The sequence below is a fragment of the Mya arenaria genome, chromosome 16 (genome assembly GCF_026914265.1).
Source record: "Mya arenaria isolate MELC-2E11 chromosome 16, ASM2691426v1".
Classification (NCBI taxonomy): Eukaryota; Metazoa; Mollusca; class Bivalvia; order Myida; family Myidae; genus Mya; species Mya arenaria.
The window spans coordinates 27280011-27300209 of NC_069137.1; the positions used below are offsets into that span (position 1 = coordinate 27280011).

The 20199-nt window shown below is 35.2% G+C and overlaps 1 protein-coding gene across 3 annotated transcripts; it reads left to right on the forward strand.

Annotated features, from left to right (window-relative positions):
- Positions 1 to 4915: 4915 nt before the first annotated feature.
- Positions 4916 to 18994, forward strand: LOC128221840 (arylsulfatase B-like). Of its 3 annotated transcripts, none has more exons than XM_052930458.1 (15): positions 4916 to 5227; positions 5653 to 5755; positions 6986 to 7097; positions 7950 to 8001; positions 8454 to 8557; positions 10224 to 10330; positions 12085 to 12149; positions 13104 to 13208; positions 14109 to 14172; positions 14650 to 14747; positions 14937 to 15076; positions 16201 to 16259; positions 17399 to 17510; positions 17897 to 18024; positions 18467 to 18994. In XM_052930458.1, exons 1-15 carry the CDS (start codon positions 5225 to 5227, stop codon positions 18637 to 18639), a joined length of 1425 nt encoding a protein of 474 aa, XP_052786418.1. In that variant the 5' UTR covers positions 4916 to 5224; the 3' UTR covers positions 18640 to 18994. The 3 variants fall into 3 exon arrangements, with proteins under 3 accessions (XP_052786418.1, XP_052786415.1, XP_052786417.1); XM_052930455.1 differs by lacking the exons at positions 8454 to 8557; positions 10224 to 10330 and adding exons at positions 9338 to 9441; positions 9858 to 9964; XM_052930457.1 differs by lacking the exon at positions 8454 to 8557 and adding an exon at positions 9338 to 9441.
- Positions 18995 to 20199: the final 1205 nt, after the last annotated feature.

A 20199-nucleotide genomic window follows, 5' to 3' on the forward strand; every position in this document is an offset into this window, starting at 1 on the left:
CTTTCAGAACTACTTTTAGATTCCTTTGTTGTTACATGTACTTGCCTTGATCAAAACAGAACACTGGACTTCAGTAAATTATGTCAAAAAATGTTGAAAAAAATAAAGAAATATTTTATATATTTAGATAAATATATAATTGGAAATTAACAACTTACCGCTTATTACCGGTTATCCCGTTTATCAAACATTTTACTGATCTTTGAAGCTGAATGTTCGAACATTTGCTTTCATACTTAGCAAATTACAGACAAAAACAACTGTTCGAACATAAATAAAATTTTATATCATCGTTCAAATGTATTTTGAACTGTTAACCATTGTAGTACGTAAAATGAGCTTCCTGGATAATTCACACAACAATTTACAGATAGATCCGATATTTTTTACCCCACCCACTCCTCAAAATGTGTCAACAAACTAGCGTGGCATTTACTCTTTATCTGGAAAACAAACCTTTTAAAGCGAAACAGACTGGTCTCTGACAGTAAGATGACAGAATATTAATTAACTTACTATAAAAACACGCGTACATGCAGTCTTAAACTAAGAAGAATGGTTTAAATCCAATGAGTATCCACATTTGTTTTGCTAACACATTTGACCTTCCAAATTTTCATTATTTAAATATAGCGGCGTAGTAATTTGGTTATGTATTCATGCCCATCTTAAAAAAAAGTGTTTTCATTATTTTTTGGAACATATATGCACTAATAATACTTCATTGTTTACTGTTCATCAAGCTTTGCAATAAAAAAACGAGCGAATATTAAGCTATAAAAATGAATAGCAGAGAACTATTTCTCAGCAAACCGAAAGTAGAAAAGTTAACAGCTACAATTATGCAGGAGGGGCGCCCCACGGCTAGCGGCGTAAAGCCCGCCCTTTTCAAAAAAGGGGGTAATTCAGAAATAAATAAAAAAAACAAATAAAACTCCGAAAATAAGCATAAAAGAAACAGAAAATTTGTTTATTTCAGTGTAAGATCGTATTTAATTTCACTCGTGATCATAAAAAATACGATCTTACACTGAAATAAACAAATATCCTCTATATCTTCATATTTATTAAACTCTGATAAACTCTTTACGGTTGAAGAAAAACATTTGTTGAGTGCCTTATATTGTATAAGGAATATACGATTAAAATTATGCTTTTGGTCAAACTAATAACCTTTTTTTATTATCTTTATCAATATGCATTTTAGCTCGACAATTCGAAGAATAAGGAGAGCTATACTACTCACCCTGGCGTCGGCGTCGGCGTCGGAGTCACACCTTGGTTAAGGTTTTGCATGTAAGCACCTTTAAGTCACTATCTCAGTAAAACATCAGTTATTGCATTGAAACTGTGGATATGTATTCCCAACCATCTTACATACTAAATAATAAAGTTAGATAACAATTATTTGAATACAATGCAAATAATAGGCCTTTATTATTCGACTTAGAAATTCTGGTTCAGGTATTGCATGCTAGCACACATAGGATAATATCTCAGCAACTACTTGATTTATTACATTGAGACTTTATACAATGGTACTCAACCATCCAACCTACTTAATTAACCAAGTTAGATCACTCTAATTTGCATTTAATGCAAATAATAGGCCTTTATTATTTGACTTAGAATTTCTGGGTAAGGTTTTGCGTACAAGCACATATATGTTAATATCTCCGCAACAACTCGAGGTATTGCATTGAGACTTGATACAATGGTACTCAACCATCCAACCTACTTAATTAACCAAGTTAGATAACTCTAGTTTGCATTTAATGCAAATTAATTGCCCTTTATTATTCGACATAGAAATTCTGGTTAAGGTTTTGCATGTAACCACATTTAAGTCAATATCTCAGCAAATATATCATGTATTGCATTGAAACTTTAGATATGTTTTCCCAACTATCTAACGTACTAAATTAATGAAGTAAGATAACACTTTTTTTGAATATAATGCAAACTATGGGCCTTTATTATTTGACTTAGAAATTCTGGTTAAGGTTTTGCATGTAAGCACACATAGTTTAATATCTCAGCAACTACTTGATGTATTTCATTGAGACTTTATACAATGGTACTCAACCACCCAATCTTAAATAACCCAGTAAGATAACTCTAGTTTGCATTAAATTCAAATAATGGCCCCTTTTTTATTCGACATAGAAATTCTGGTTAAGGTTTTGCATGTAACCACTTTTAAGTTAATACCTCAGCGAATACATAATGTATTTCATTGAAACTTATAACAGAGGCTCTCTACCATTTAACCTTCTTATTTGATCAAGTACGACAACTCTATCTTTCATAACATATACTTTTTGCCCCTTTATTATGCAACTTAGAAATTCTGGTAAAGGTCTTGCATGTTAGCACACATATCTCAGCTACTTGATGTATTGCATTGAGACTTTATACAATGGTATTCAACCACCAAACTTAATTGAATAACTGTATTTTGCAAATAATGGCCCTTTATAATTAGACTTATAAAATCTCGTTAAAGTTTTGTATGTAACCACATTCATGTTAATATCTCAGCACATCATGTATTGCATTGACATCTTATCTAAAAGTGATCCATGCATGTTTGCCAAAACTTTTCAATCCTTACACTGAAAAGCGGCGGAATAGTCGAGCGCACTGTCTCTGTGACAGCTCTTGTTTCATTGCAAAATATCCCAGTAGTTCAACTATGATATGTTCATTATGAGTAATTTAAACTTTATCTATATTCAGCTGGATATAAGTGCATTTCTCTTGCCATCATCACACTATTGCATATTGCATTTATCTTGAAAGGACCGGTTTAAAATGATAAAGCTTTATGATTTATTAAGCCTTCTTAACCGTACTTAGGTTCATTAACCATATCACAAATTTGCAAAACAATGAAATAAGTGTGCCTTTTAATGGCCCGAAATCCACCGAAAAATCCTAAAACTAACAAATCGACATGTATAATAGTGGTCAGTCAGGTATAATATGGAGCTTAAAGAACATGTATTGATCTACACTGTTTTGATAACTGCATTACGTCTGGTTTATTATATACTCAGTTATTTTGTTTTTGCAACTGAATAGAGACGTACATGACCATGGAGAGTTTCATGAATTTAAAGTACCCCCTCCACTTCAGCGCAACAACAAAATATGTGCACAAGTATATTTTTTATATGATGAGTAAGGTGTATTGGCTTTTCTTGATTAACAATGTTAATTTTGTTAAAAAAACAAATACACATTCTTATAATATGAAACAATTATCTAAAACTTTAAGGGACTGTACACCAAAAAGTTTTTTTTTTGTAAAGAGTCTCAGGACAATTACTTGATAATATGTTTAATTCTTTAATATCATAATTGTAAAAAAAAACACATACCAAATGTAAAAAGAAAATCGAGTCGGAGACCGGGCTCGAACCGGTGTCGCAAAAATGGCACTTCAGTGTTGTATTCACTGTGCAACGAAGGCTAACTGGTGGTGGTGTTAGTAGTTTATACTCCAGGTCCCGGCGTGAGCACATTGAAGGGTCCCAGAGTGACAGTTCAACCACCGCACACCTATCAGTACTAGGTGCCTTCACTTCTGCAAGGAACTGACAACTTCTGTACATGCCAGGGGCAGTGGTACAGTGCGAATGGTCGTGGAAAGGATTTCATAACCAATCACAACAGAAGTGACCTGGTCCGCCCGGGAATCGAACCCGGGTTGTCCGATTAACAGTCCAACGCTCTACCGACTGAGCTAACCGGGCGGACACGAAGGCTAACTGTAACCGGTTGGAATATTTAAGCTATATACCTAACTTGGTAATATCACGTGATAACATCGACTAGCCAATCACGTATAAGGAATGAATTATAATCTTTTTTTAATTGAAAAATACGAAAAAAACTGCGAAAAAACAAACAAATTAATTGTAAACTATGTGGTACTTCAGTTATTAAGTTTCAATGCATTGTACACATCGATACCAAGTTTATGTCAGTTTTCGACAATTTTCTTTTTTTCTCGCTAAGTCATCATACGGAGTACAGCCCCTTTAAAAATCTCATAACTTTCCCATCAATTTTAAGAATATAAAGTTTTGTATCGTGCGAAGACTGATTGGTTTGATTATCCTATGTAATTAAAGAGTATACTTGAAAAGTATTTTTTTTCATTCTTATGATAGGCAAATTCATTTAGATAGTGACAGAGGTCATTTGTTTAAGAGCGTCTTATCTTATCTCATTCAATTTAGCTTGAGGATATACGTTATCGATTTTTATTTAACAAATATATTTCCATTTTAGATGATCACGAAGATAATACTTTAACTATTGCTGACAATGAACGGGCAATTTCCACAAAGTAAATATTTTCTACCTTGGCTTCTCTAGTCAATTCTTACAGTAATTAGTTATATACGGCTATACCCCCAGAATAGCTATTGAAAAAGTGTCTTCTTATGGTTGTAAGCGGACCATGTACGAGAATTTCGAGTAATCCCACAAGCCGACACATTGTATGTGGAAATGCCATGACAATAATTTATTGTTTATATCTCGGAAAAAAAATATATTTATAAATCTGTACTTATTTATGCATGTATTGGCTAACTAATATATACGATACACTAGTCGTCGTATAAGTCAGATACAGTAACTCGTTTTTTCTTCGAAAGTGTCCACTTACAGACGTAAGAAGGCGTATAGCTAGGACGAACACCAACTTTATCATTGGCTTCGCCATTAAACGGGGTTTATGTTTTTGCTTTTGGCTACTGAGCTTGTTTCTATAGGTTTTCACATAACTATCAATTTTAATATTTATTTTAAGCATTGTCGATACAATGTATTCAAACTAGTTACAGTCCCTCTAAGTTTTACTTCAATCAATTCACGGTCTGATTCACCAATTGCACTTCAACTTGATATCCGGACTTGTTTTGCTATTGGATTTTGCTGTATTATTATAGTGTTTCAATGAGAATAAACCATGGAATGATCGTTTATTATTTATGCTACGCGTAGTGAGAATGTTTTGTCTCACAACAACAATCTTACTTATTTATAATATATAAAGTACAACTTTTAACGCATTGGTGATTAATAATTGAACAGTTTATTAATAAGTTAATATTAAGTTAAAAAGAAATGGACTTTTAAACAAGTGTAATAAAGCAATTGTTACTGGCAGAATTACAAACCCGGATCATCACTAGTGTATTTCGTTGATATGGTAAGTTAACTTTTAACATATGTATCAATTTTCATATTAATGTTATAAATGAAACTGAGAAATATATACATGTATACCCAGGGGCGGTACCAGGATGTAACGTAAGAAGGGTACAATTTGGGAGCTTCTTAGGAAATGTACTCCCCTCCACACAGAACCGAAATATTGTTTGTATGTGGATTTGTGAGTTCCTGAAATGGTGCATTTTGATTATTTTCCTACGTTATTATTTTAAGCTTAGACAATTGTTTCTCTGAGTGGCCGGATACGACCGGGAAATTATAAATATAAGTTTATCATTCATATATCTCGTTCCATCTGTTACAAACAAAAACATTCGTTATTCTTATTAAATAACCATTGAAATAAGTCCATTCGCAACTATAAACCCATATCTCATCCATGGACTTAATCTCCCATTTCAGGAATCGATCCGTCCCCTCCTGTTCATTGCGGTGCTGGCCCACCTGGTCTTGTTGGGGGCTGCTAAACACCCACACATCATATTCATTGTGGCCGACGATTTGGGTATTTATAATAGTTTGTTTATCAATATAAAGATAACCGAACAGGACATGACTCAATCTGTCAGTTTGATTCAAAGGAATCTGCCTTATTGAATGTATCTAAAATGTTGCACGATATCATTTTGGGGGAATACACTGATATAGTGATATACATGTGAACGTGAAAGACAACTTCAAGCTATGTTGGTATTCAATATTCAACTTACGTCAATCTTATTGTCATAAGTCATTGACCTAATTAACTGTATAGCTCCGTTATTTAAGATAATTTGTAGTGAAATAAATGTTACAGCTGTACTCTCACAGATTGAACGTTTTGGCAATTTTATTATTTTTTGTCTTGGAACGAGCCATTTTTTGCAAAAATCCATGGAAACCAGTTATATAAGACTGCTGACAAAAATAATAGTTCGCAGATTTTTATATCTAAGTTCAAAAATTGATGTTTAGTGCATTTTTCTTAAACCGTTAGTAACGGTTTAAGCCATAAAACATTAATTTTTGAACGGAAATATGAAAATCTACGATCTGATTTTTTGAAAGCAATCCTATATCATTAGTTTGCAGATATTTACGCAAAAAATCGCTCTTTCCAAGACAAAAACTAAAATAAGTTGTAAAAATGGTATTTCTGGGAGAGTGCAGCTTTAACATGTACATGAAGGACTACTTCCGACCAGTTTCGTATTGAACATACAACTTAATTCAATATAATGGTCATGTATTATTTTCTTTATTCTTTGTATCTATAGTTCGGCTATTTATATCAAACAATCCGATTAGCTATATCAATCTGAGACCCAATTAAGAAAAAACTAAAAATAATTGTATAGTACGGATATTATCCTGATAAAAGTCCAAAAAAAATGAATTTGGCTTAACTAAGTGTCTAAATTCCTGCATTAAGACATTTTGGGGACATTTTTGATAAAGCGAACGTTTATGTGTATAACAGACTGTTAGTATAAATTGAAGGTTTTGTCTTTTATTGAATGTGTCCATAATGTTATATTTCTCCATTTTGGGGATATATTTAATGGGATATAAAAACAGACATAAGGAAATTTAATGCCTTAAGTAAATTATTCCAATTCTTGTGACCTACTGTAACAGAATATATCTGAAACGTAAATTATCTAAATGGTTGGCAGATCAGAGACAAGGGTTAACATTTATGAGAACTTGAGGCCAGTGAAAAAAACAACTTATTACATGAATAATGTGTTTCCAGGATGGAACGATGTTGGCTGGCACAATGATCAGATGTTCACGCCCAACCTGGACAAGATGGCCAGTCGTGGCGTTATCCTCAACTCCTCATACGTACAGCCCGTCTGTACTCCGTAAGTCCGAACATTTTTTGCGAGAGTTAATACTGCTATCGCGGATAAAGGAAATATGAAAACAAAAATAAGCCTTTTGATCGCAATAGTATTATAGAAACTCTTGCATGCACACTGCTTGAAGGGACTTGCTCATGTCTTTTGACATAAAAATCATTCCCGGTAATGCATCTGAAAACACTTATGTGTTTACTCTTTGATACCGAAACTGCAGAAACAATTCAGGTATAAACAAATATTCTGCTAGTGGTGTAGAGCGAACCCAAGCTAAAAGGTCAAAAGAAAATAAGAAAACTGATGCCTTTACCACTCGGCCAAATGGCTTTAACAATAGATGATGAATATATTAAACTATCGAATGCATTTGAAATATCCATCAACCAAACACGACACAATAGTTTGCTGAATTGCGTTACTAACGGTATCCAAAATTGTGGCCTTCAAAGACATTATTTGAGCGAATATCAATAGTTGTTGAAGGGTTCCAGCTTTCAGTATCTTAGTTTTGAGACTCTATATGATTTACCACACTTTATTTCGTGATAAATATGTTTTGATAAAAAGTGCATTTTAACAATAATGAGCGAGTCTCTTTTAGGTTTAACAGTCAATCGAGCAACTAATACTGTTTTTAAACTCTTTTTTTCTCAGCAATTTTCAGTTTTTTTTAATCATGTGCTTATGGTATATTATTCATATCTTACATCTTTTCTGTAACAAAAGGCCTAGATGAAGAATAACTGTACAACATAAATGTTTGAGTAAGACCTATATATATATTATATATGATTCAAGTATTTAAACTTATACGATTTCAATATTGACTGCTATATAACAGGCATTACGTTACAGGTCAAGAAACTGCTTCATGACTGGATACTATCCCTTTCACACTGGACTTCAGGTGACCTTTGTCAAACAATACGATTTAAATGCAATACTACAACTATGGTTTAAATTAAATGTTAGCGCTATATAAAAACATGTTCACCATAGGGCTGTTATACTGATAATATCAACCAATCCGATAGTCATTATTTTACGCTTTATCATGATAATAGATAATGCCCATATCGTATTTGGCGCCGCACTGAAGTGCGCGCCTATTATGGAATGGGAATTTATTTTAGTTAGTGGTAGGAGCGGTTTTTAAGTTGATTGACAGTTGGGTTTTACTGTTATTTTATTATGATCAAAAAATGCAAAACGGTGGCGATTGCATGGGTGTTAAAATGCTATTTATGGTTGAATAGATTGTACGTGTTTAAATGTAATAATTTTAAAATGCTTGAAACAACAGTATATATCAAACTAACAATAAAAAATATGCGATGTCTCTGACTCTGGTGTGGTTAGCATGACGTCATTCACCCGTCCCAACCCGGGTACCTGCCGGCAAACTTCACCACGTTACCACAGAAACTGAAGCAGCTGGGATACGCCACCCACATCGTTGGAAAGTATGAACCCAGCGGTCTCACAATTAACAGGGTGGCTTGTGTTTTGTCATAGAACCCATTTGCAACTAAAGTATGTCTATTAAATACGAGTTTGTAATGGTTTATATCAGTGATCATTGTCGAATACCCACGAACGACGCATTCCATTAAACTCCATCCACAGGGCGGATCAAAAACTTGACGTTTTGAAGCTAGAAGGGGAAACAATGGGTGCATTTTGGTGTTATTCATTATTTTTTTTCTGCATTTTGACAGGAACAGTTTACTTGGACATTGTTGGTTTCGGGGGAGGGGGGAATAAATCATTGGCATCCTCAATTTGGCCCTTTGTCTTGGTTAGAGATGTAGTGGAGGGTTAACGTTTCGGGTCTATCGATGGTATCCGAATATGGTCAAAGGCATGCACGGCCAAACATCAATTCCTGATCAAATACACCATTACAATCATATAAATATCGGTGTCCATGAATACTGACCCTGTACACGAGAGACGAAACAAAGCCAAACTGCGAATGTGTGGAATTGTGAAGAATAAGATAAGGCGACAATTAATAAATATTTGTTTAATTACCCGACCGACTTAAATGCAACCATACCACCTGAGGCCTCTTTGGTGGTCATATTTTTTTTTAATTTATGGGTTAGAAATTAAAATAAATCATACTAACCTTCATTCACCACAAACGGTTGGTCGGGTAGCACCGAACAATATATTTACTAAATGTGAGCTTTGATTACATTTTACCACATATATAAAAACACATTTTGCATTGTTTTCAGCATAACGTTATTTTAGTAAACACTCCTGGGTACCTGCCTTCAAATTTCACCACCCTCCCACAAAAACTGAAAGAGATTGGCTATACCACCCATATGGTCGGAAAGTACGTAGACCGGTTATACAACCGTATGGTCGGAAAAATATGTAGATTCTCTATACAACCCATAGCGTTGGATAGTATGTAGATTGGCTATACTTCCAGCAGGGAAGCATTTGAATTTACTATACCACACTAAACAATGTGCATTTGACTGAGACACACAACATCCGTTACCCACCACGGAGTTATGCTTATATTCAAATGTTGTTTTTTTGCTTAGGGTTTAGTATATGTTTAATGATTTATAAAGTTCTCTAACTCATTAACAGATCTGGCTGTTTAAATCTATTTTTATGATATTGTTTTAATTATAACAAAACAACTACTGATAAACTTTATACGTGTCGTTTCATGCGTTGCATTGCATATTTCGTTTTCTTAACATTTACCAGCCCTTAAAGCTTTTGTTATGGATTAAGGTGGCACCTCGGATTTTGCAACTGGAAGTACACGCCTACATTCCGGGGGTTCGATTCCTTTATGGGCTATTACAGCGGGATGGAGGATTATTACACACATATTAGAGGTAGATGCAGCCTTACCCACAAGACGTCTTTTGTAGAATATGGTACCTCCTAACCATGCCAAGGGTTTGCTGAGAAAACACAAATAGTTCATTTCATCTTTCAACTAAAGGTTTGAAGCCAACTTGTTCTAAAAATAGATGTGCAGATCCCCAGGAATAATCAACTTGATGTGCAGCTGGCCTCCCGGACAGTTTCTGGTATGTGTCCCTACACTGACCATATGGTTCTTTAGAGTCTGCAGAATGACTTATTTTGTAGATGGCACTTGGGTTTTTGCAACTGGAAGTACACACCAACGTACCGTGGGTTTGATTCCTTCATGGGCTATTACAACGGTGCTGAAGATTATTTTACACACGTCAGAGGTAAAACCAGATATTACACAGGAAGCGTAATGGTGTGATGTATTTTTATTTGGACCTACATGTTTGTTCATCGTGACGGTTATCAATCAAATACATTCTCAAGTAATGTCTTCACAACTGCAAACTATCTATTAACATCTCTCAACGTTGTAAAATGATACCCGTGTCATATTGCCGATTAGCTTGCAGAGTTCAGATGCACATCTACCAATTAGTTTGAGGTAGTGTATACTTTGTTCAAAGCATGCCCTAGATGTTAAGAATGGTTCTGGCCGCAGGTTTAGATTACTCAGTATCCTCTTACATGGAAAAAAAATCAAAAGTATTACAGAAAGGACACACGTGCCCATGATGAAATTTACGATGTCATTAAAGATTGTCAGTACTGATATAGAGGATATTTGTTTATTTCAGTGTAAGATCGTATTTTATTTCACGAGTGTCATAGAAAAACATATTTTCACGAGTGGCGAAGCCACGAGTGAAAATGTAGTTTTTTTATGATCACGAGTGAAATTAAATACGATCTTACACTGAAATAAACAAATTTTCTGTTTCTTTTATGCTTATTTTCGGAGTTTTATTTGTTTTTTTATTTATTTCTGAATTACCCCCTTTTTTGAAAAGGGTGGGCTTTACGCCGCTACCCGTAGGGCGCCCCTCATGCATAATTATAGCTGTCAACTTTTTTACTTTCGGTTTGCTGAGAAATAATTCTCTGCTATTCATTCTTATAGCTTAATATTCGCTCGTTTTTTATTGCAAAGCTTTATGAACAGTAAAAAATGAAGTATTATTAGTGCACAAATGTTCCAAAAAATAATGAAAACACTTTTTATTTTAACCAAATAACTACGCCGCTATTTATAGGATGAAAATTTGGAAGGTCAAATGTGTTAGCAAAACAAATGTGGATACTCATTGGATTTTAACCATTCTTCTTAGTTTTAAGACTGCATATACGCGTGTTTTTATAGTAAGTTAATATACAGTCATCTTACTGTCAGAGACCAGTCTGTATCGCTTTTAAATGTTTGTTTTCCAGAAGAGTAAATGCCACGCTAGTTTGTTGACACATTTTGAGATGTGGGTGGGGTAAAAAATATCGGATCTATCCGATAAATTGTTGTGTGAATTCTCCAGGAAGCCCATTTTACGTACTACAACGGTTAACAGTTCAAAATACATTTGATCAATGCTATAAAATTTTATTTATGTTCGAACAGTTGTTTTTGTCTGTAATTTGTTTGGAATGAAAGCAAATGTTCGAACATTCAGCTTCAAAGATCAGTAAAATGTTTGATAAACGGGATAACCGGTAATAAACGGTAAGTTGTTAATTTCCAATTATATATTTATTTAAATTTATAAAATATTTCTTTATTGTTTTTAACCTTTTTTGACATAATTTACTGAAGTCCAGTGTTCTGTTTTGACCAAGGCAAGTACATGTAACAACAAAAGATTTTAAAAGTAGTTCTGAAAATTGATATTTTCACTCCTTATTTTGCAGTGAAAATATCAAATTGATATTTTCACTGTTGTTATTTCACTGTTAAAACCCCATATTTCATCGTAAAGCATGAAAGAAAGCTGCATCTATATCCAACCAAATGGCGAAAAAGCAAAATGCAAAGGGCAGTGTTCCGTCTCGGATATAATTTTGACACTGTCAGTTTTTGAAACTTTTTGTTAAGTTATCTGTAACATAAGCTTGCCGAAAAGGTAGATTCAAACAATATACTTCCTTTCAGAGAACGGCTATGACTTCCGGTTCAACAAATCCGTGCACCATCCGCAGGAAGGAGAGTACTCGGCGGTGAGTTTGTTTGATTATGTATCCATTAGAGTACAATTCTTTAGATTTAAAGGCCTAGTTTAAGCCTTCTATAATTGACCACAATCACTGTGTATTGTCCTTAATCTACTTTCCTTGATTTCTCTTATCAGATCTCCGATCTGAGTATCCTGCTGTGCAGTTTTGGAGGTTTTACAATAGAAATGGACCCTAAATGGTCCTAAACCAATAAACGAATACACAGGAAATTAGCCCCTACTATGACACCATTGCAATTAGCAGGAGATGCACAGTAGAGTATTATCATGCCAAACATTCCTTAAACTAGGCCTTTAAGGGGCTAAACCATGTGGCTTGTGTGCTTTTGAAAGACCCATGGCTGATGCTTCATCTCATTGTAGGAATGTTAAACATGTTATTTGTGGTAGTGGTTTAAATGCCTCTATTCATTAATGCTCGTTAATTTGACGCTTCTAGACGTAAGGATAATTCTGAACATGTAGCAATAAATGTTTTGCATTCATATTAACTGCAGTCCTGTTTGCCGTTTTACAAACGTATTTCGTCCCGTCTCTTGTCAATATTTATTTGATCAAAGGAACACAACTAATATTGCTACCTTATTTTACATTTATGATAAGTTTCCTATAAATGTGTTGTAATACCGTAAACAGGTTGTCAGGGTTCTCTAAAGAGACATGAAGTACCAATGTTGTAATAATTTATAGTGTCGTCGTAAAATGATTAGCTTGCTGCAAAAATACGAGAGCCATGTGACAAGAATCTATTTATCTCGCTACTTGAGCGTAGGGTGTAATCTTCGTTTTTATCATTTTCCCCATACAAGTGTTTCCGCTTTAGACTCTAAATCTGTCATGCACGAGGAAAGGGATACATAGTGCTATAACACATAGAACATTTAAAGTATTTTCGAAGTATACGTAAAAATAAACTTGAATGTGTTTGGTGTTCCAGAATGTGATAGCTGCGCGGGCGGTGGAGATATTGGACTCTGTGGATCCAGTGAGGGACCAGCTCTACCTCTATCTACCCTTCCAGTCCGTGCACGCCCCACTTGAAGTAAACCTCTTAAACGTTCCTTGAGTGACTTAGGGTTATACAAGTTTATGATAATACCGTAGGACTCGAGCCAACATCTCGAGTGAGAGGTCGCTCTTATTATTTAGATGGTGTTTTGTGAGATCATTTAGAAGATCAATCTGGAAACTTTTTTAATGTGAGGAAAGGATACAGTACAGATCGTATATTTGCATTAAAAATGATGTTGATTTTAACCTTACAAAATTGAAAAAAATAATTGTTGCGCTTTTATTGATAATAAAAAGGCGCTCGATTCTGTCTAGATCTTGATAGAAATTACTAAAAAACAACATCGATCGAAAATGTCTACGAATAATAAATTATCATGTTCTCTATTTCGAAATTACGTGTTTAAGTAGATGGCATATTATGATGTTTTACAATTCATGCTGGTGTACGCCAAGGGGAAATCCCGTCTCCAGTACTTTTTCCTTTAACTACGATAGCACCAATTTTGTTATATGGCTGTGAATGGATATTGCAACTTTTTAGATTATTTATACAATTTAAATTAAACTTGATAAAAAAATGATACTATTCTTAAACTTAAGCGAATTGCAAAGGAATAAGTTATTGTATCAAACAGCTTTAAATCTACATAACGCTGACTTATGTAGCACTCGGACAGGCTGTTCGCGTTACATAATAATTTTACTGAAGTTTTTTTCTAGTCTCATTTTCTGATATTTTAATATGAAACCCCATTTTTTTATCAATTTCGATCAAGTTATTATAAATTAAAGTTACCAAGTATTTTAAGAGAGTGCAGAAAAATAAATGAAATAAATCACTTATCACTAAAATAAATGAATGAAGCATTGTAACGTTTATGAAAATTGCATATGGCCAAAAACATTGACACAGTTCTTGTTTTTGTAGGTTCCTGAACGATATGAAAACATTTATGCCAATATTTCAACCAAGAACAGGCGTACCTACTGTGGTACGTATTTTAAACTTTGTATTTACGTTTAAAAAATAAAGCTTTTCAATTAAAATGACCATGTTGCTGTTCGATTAACAAAGTTTCAATGACAACACAACTTAAACATGTGCAAGTTTGCCTTTAAAGTATGATTACTAGGGAGTTACCGTTGTCACTCTTATTCGACATTCAATTCATTGTTTTCTGATATCTATTTTCCCGCCCTCTGTTATATTGTATTGAATTACTGTTGGCTGTTTTTGATTAACTTTATATATACTAATATGTTTAATATCGGATGTTTAATATATTTGGCTGCTTTGTATGTATAATCCGTGTAACATGAGTATGCAGCAAAAATGACAGCCAAGATAAAAATGTTCTCCTAGTATGTGGTTTTAGTCTTTCCAGCACAATTATTATATTTATTTTGAATATAAAATATGTTTATTTTCGCAAAACATTGTCTTTCACTCAATTTGTTTTGTTGTCCAGGCATGGTTTCTGCACTGGACGAGGCGGTCGGGAATATCACTACCGCCCTGAGAGACCGGGGATTCATGGACAATGCTCTTATCGTCTTTACCACTGACGTGAGTGCTTTCGACTTCATACAGATCTGTTCATTTTTTTTAATTACATGTATACAGTATTTCTACATATTGGACTGCTACTGATTTAGTGTCCTGATCTATAATCACACCTTACACGTCTTTTTAAACCTTTGTTTCATATGTATCTATGTATATATGTATCTATCTTGATATGAATTCCGTTGACAGAACGGCGGTCCGACGTATGAGGCCGCCAACAACCTACCGCTTCGGGGTGCAAAGACGACGCTATGGGAGGGCGGCACGCGAGGGGCGTCCTTCGTCTACAGCGAAAACCTCCTCCAGAAAACCGGATACACGAACAGCGAGTATGCATACCTTTCTATCTTGAAATGTACCCAGAAAGCATCACTTAGTAGACACGTTCAATGACAAGTCACGTGATTTCTCATACGAACTAACTCGCACAAAAACCTAATTTATCGACGGTTGAGTGAGACCCAGATTTTTGGCACATTTTAACACTATGAGTACGAGTAACAATATAAGAAGAAAATCATTTGATCAAATGAAAATATATGATGAAAGATCTACAAGAGTAAATACTGCAGGAATCCGTACCACAAATAAGCTATATCCTATGGTCCTTTAATCTTGAATACCTCTTGGTAGTTTTTGTTCCATTTGAAAGGTGTTTGCTTACTGATTTCTAATATGTTAAATAAAAGACACAAAATACATCATACATACAGTTAATACAATAGGGTTATTAGAACTGCGTTTTGATCCGGGAGGTTGTATTCGACTCGAGTGGATTTTTGCAGATTCGGGGTTTTCACGAGGCACAAGCCGAGTGAAATCAAAATCTGCAAAAATCCACGAGAGACGAATACGACATTCCGGATCAAAACGCAGTATTAATAACCCTTTAATTATATACATTGCTGGTTAGATCATTTAAAAGCTACATGTTTTCATAATAAATGTCATTTTAACGACGCACTGTTTTGTTTTATGATGTCATTTTAACATCGCGCAACGATACTTGTCATGACGTGACGTCACAAGAGTGGACTACGGCCGTATTGCACTGGAGTGGAATACGGACTACCGTATTTTGCGATATGTATTGCGTGTAGATTTATGATGGGTATATAATAAAGTTTTTTTTTATTTGCTCTCTAGCTCGAATCGGTTTTAATGACACATTTTGCAATCAATGAAGGCCAAGAAAACCCTAATAATAAAGCGTCACCGGGAATCATAATTCACATTTGTGTGCGTCGGGTTATTTTATGTTTTACTGCGAAATTGTAAACCAACTTATTTTTAAATTATGTCATGTTTCATGCCTGAAAAGGTGAACTTTTATTGACAACAACTCATTTGCGGAAAATTCCGAGATATATGTAATTCGGCAAACTTCGGAGAGCTTAATTGTACAACATGTACCTCGACCATAAATTAAGTTAATTAACTTGTCTATTTACAGAATGATTCATGCTGTGGACTGGTTTCCGACTCTCCTTACGCTGGCAGGAGGGAAACCAGGTATTGGTTGATAAATTATTACCATATTGGACTGGTTTCAAATACTTCATACATTCGCATAATTGTTTTTTATTGTTGTTGTCACAGTACTGTCTTACATAGGGCTAGAGATTATGTGAGATATTAGGGCCTGCTAGCTCAGTTAGAAGAGCGTCCGATTTGTAAGCAGTGGGTCCCGGGTTTGATACCCGAATTTGACGCACACCTCTCTGAGTCTATGATTTTGGAAGCCAGAAGTGGGGCCGTGATAACAGCATAACGAGTTCTCTTTGTTTAATAGTGTATTCCTGGGCATTGGTGTCACGAAATTCGCGGACGAATTTCTAGTTTGCAGGGAAGAAAATGACGTTACTGAATTTCACTGGTCAGAGAGTATTTGAGTTGTCCGGGCTAGTTCAGTTGGTAGACCTCATAATTAGCAGGGGGTCTTTGGTTTAATCCCCAAACAGGCCGCAGATGTTTTGACCTATGTAAGACAGTACTGTGACATTGAAACTATTGTTAAGGTCTTCGTTAAAGTCAACAACGTGATAAACAAATTTTATGACGTACTCACATATTGAGAAAGAATGAAGTACAGCTGAAACAGGTGTCTCAAATATTGTTAAAGGCATAGTTTAAGCCTGCTATAAGTGACCCCCCCCCCCCGAATCTATGTACAGTACATAACCTCTGTGTATTAATCTTAATCTCGTTGCCTTGATCCCTTTTATCAGATCTCCGATATCCTGCTGTGCAGTTGCTGATGTTTTATTATAGAAATGGATCCTAAATGGCACAACTGATCCAATAAACGAATACAGGAAATTGGTCCCACTGTGACACCAGTACAATTAGCAGGAGATGCACAGCAGGAGATTATCATGCCAAACATTGTTTAAACTATGCCTTTAAATACAGCAGATCACAATAGTATTCTTGAAAGTGATGATGACGTTAATAACGGTTTTAACTTTAATAAGTTATAACCATTGGCCCATTATTAGTATTAGTAATGTCGTTTTAGTAGGATATCTTCGACTTCTAAAATTATGTGATGGTGAAATTTGTGATTATTGTAAAAACAATACTTATTTACTGGTTCGTTGGCTCCTACTTTCGCTATAACATTGCTTTTCACGTTTGCACTTTTCCCGCAGACGCCGGTATGGACGGGGTGAACCAGTGGCCCACCGTCAGTTCCGGAGCTCCATCCGCACGCTCGGAATTCGTCTACAACATCGACGACATTTCAAAGAATGCAGCCATCAGGTCCGATTATTGTTCTAGCTTAGTTTGAGTTTCTTTTGTACTACTTACAGTAATCGCGGCGTTGACATAATCCCATTTCTTGAAATATATTACTGGTATTATTTTAAATATTTATTCCACGGCAAAGAGTTTGGTGTGAGGGTTGGCACATTTCTGGACATGCTCCCCTCCATGATTATCAAAATAAATATTATTGAAATGTTGATAGCACGACTTGGTGGTCCTACCTCCAAGACATTTTGGTTACATTCAATGGTGCATTTCGGTCTATACGAGTAGTTTAATTGTTTCATTCGCTGATATTGACAAAATAAATAAGTTGGTCAATTTGAAGGAGGATGGAACGCACGTGTATTACATACTTATATAATGGGATCATCTTCCAGGGTTGGCCAGTATAAGCTGATTGAAGGATCTCCGGGTCATTTTAACGGCTGGACACCACTACCGCCTCTGGCAGCTTCGGATATGGTCAATGCTTCATTTCCAAAGCATCAATTGTTCGACCTACAGGGTAAGCTAAGGTTTTAAACAGTAAACGGAACCTATCAATGCTCTGCCTAATTCTGGTTGGGAATTAAAATGCTGTAGATATTTGACAAGCTTTTTGTCGACAAGCTTGATTTGGACGGGCCGAATGAGACAGTCCCACGTAAATATGATTCACTTTGTCAGATTTCGTATTCTAAAGCCTCTTGGTATCTCTCAAGAGCACGCCACACCCCATCTAATTGGCAAATTATTTATAAGGGTGTATTGATGAGTTTATCATTAAATTATTTACGTACAGATCAATTTACAGAGAAAGAACATGACGTTAAGTCTACTTATTCAAGTAACGCTCACGCACTAAAATTAACTTTGATACAATTCTTTCTAAAGCTGTTCATGTTTACCTGTACGCCATTTGTATGGTGTTTTTGACACAAACTTAACTCTTATTATGAATATTACAGCGGACCCGACGGAGCACCATAACATAGCAAGTGACCACCCACATGTTGTTTCAAAACTGCTGGACAGGCTCAGTTTTCACAAGGCGACAATGGTTCCCGCCAACAACCCGCGCGCCGACCCCGCGTCTAACCCCCAAAACTTCGGCGGCAACTGGTCACCAGGATGGTGCTAGTGTGGCCCATCAATTTGATACTCATTTTGCATGGTGTTTTGTGCAGTCATTTGATCTAAAAGCTTTATTTTATGTAAAAAAGTAAATAGAAATTAAAACATACCACAATAGGTACGCCTGCCCTTGGTTTAACTATTTGCATAAATGTCTACATATTGTTGCGGAACCTACAAAAACACTAAAATTTAGTTAATAATATTTTTGGACATTTGTAGTTTTCATAATCATCGGAATGCGAAAAGTGAAAAGTTTAAAAGAACTTCGCTACTATGATTAACAAAAGGTAGACCTACATTAATCAAGGGTGGGGTTATGGTGTAAGAAAATATGACGAATAAAAAACTAAAATATTAAAGTGTTATCAAACTATTTTTTCATGATTGACTGTTCCTAGCATACCTTGTAACAAACTCCACACAGCAGTTTATCCCTTGTCGTACAGTTATCAATGCCATCACGCAAATCACGTGATAAATATCACGTCACGTCTGTTTCAAAGATAAAAATAGTCCTTTATTCGAAATGTTTGTTTTTATTCTTCAATTTTAAAAAGAACGTAATTGTATGGAACTTAAATAAGTATTGCAGGAATATAAACAAAACTGTCTACAGCTTGAGTTCAGTTAAGGCTTAAGCTAATGTTATTCTACTGTTTAGAGTTTTATCCCTGTTGCAATGTGATGCGTACACTGCAAGCGGGGAACCATATCGCAACTCGTTAGCGTCAACACATTCACCACCTCTCGATCGACCAATTGTGTTATTATCCACGATTGTGCCATCCAGTCAGTATTTAACACCGATGGACCCATTCCATTACTCTCCGATCAGATTCTGAAGGAATGCATAAGTCGTTAGTACCCGACAATGACCTTTTATATAAAGACTAAGACACCCGTTCGTAATATTTGTTGTAAAGCAGTGAGTTGTAAAGTTAATCTATGACAAAACACTAGCAACCCTCCTGGTTTGTGTGATCGATGGGTCCATACTGCTGCTGTTGTTGTTGAGGTTATGAAGGTCTGCCCGCTCTCTATTATGACTGTATCATAGCTTGACTCGGTCACATCTCCGAGATATTTGCTAAATACACAAAAAGCACACATAATGCCGCGTGATATGACCTGCGAAGTATGCCATTTAGAGCTCTGACCATTGGATAGAGTTTCATTTCACTAGTCTTGACTCGATACTATGTGAGTGGTCGTTCCCAGCAACTTCAGTTTCTAGGGTAACGTGGTCAAATTGACTGGCAGGTACTCGGCGATGGAGGGGATAATGACGCCACGCTGACCAGATCAGCGTTAGAGATTTTGCAGTATTATATTTGTTAGTTTGATATATAGTGTTTTATGAATGTTTTCAGAAAGAAACACCAATCATTCATATAGTATTTCTGCACAATTGATCAGCATGATGAAGCTTAATATTTCATTGCTGAAACAATACAATCTTGGAGTACAAATATGTGTTAGCCTAAAATTTGATTTAACCATAGTTGTAATAAATCTTCTAATTAAATTGGTCCTTCTCCAACAAATTCAACAAGATTCACAAGAG

Coding starts and splice junctions, on each gene's coding strand:
- LOC128221840 (XM_052930458.1), top strand. Junction 14,173..14,649: donor GAACAGGCGTACCTACTGTG/GTACGTATTTTA, acceptor TTTGTTGTCCAG/GCATGGTTTCTGCACTGGAC. Junction 15,077..16,200: donor ACCGGATACACGAACAGCGA/GTATGCATACCT, acceptor GTCTATTTACAG/AATGATTCATGCTGTGGACT.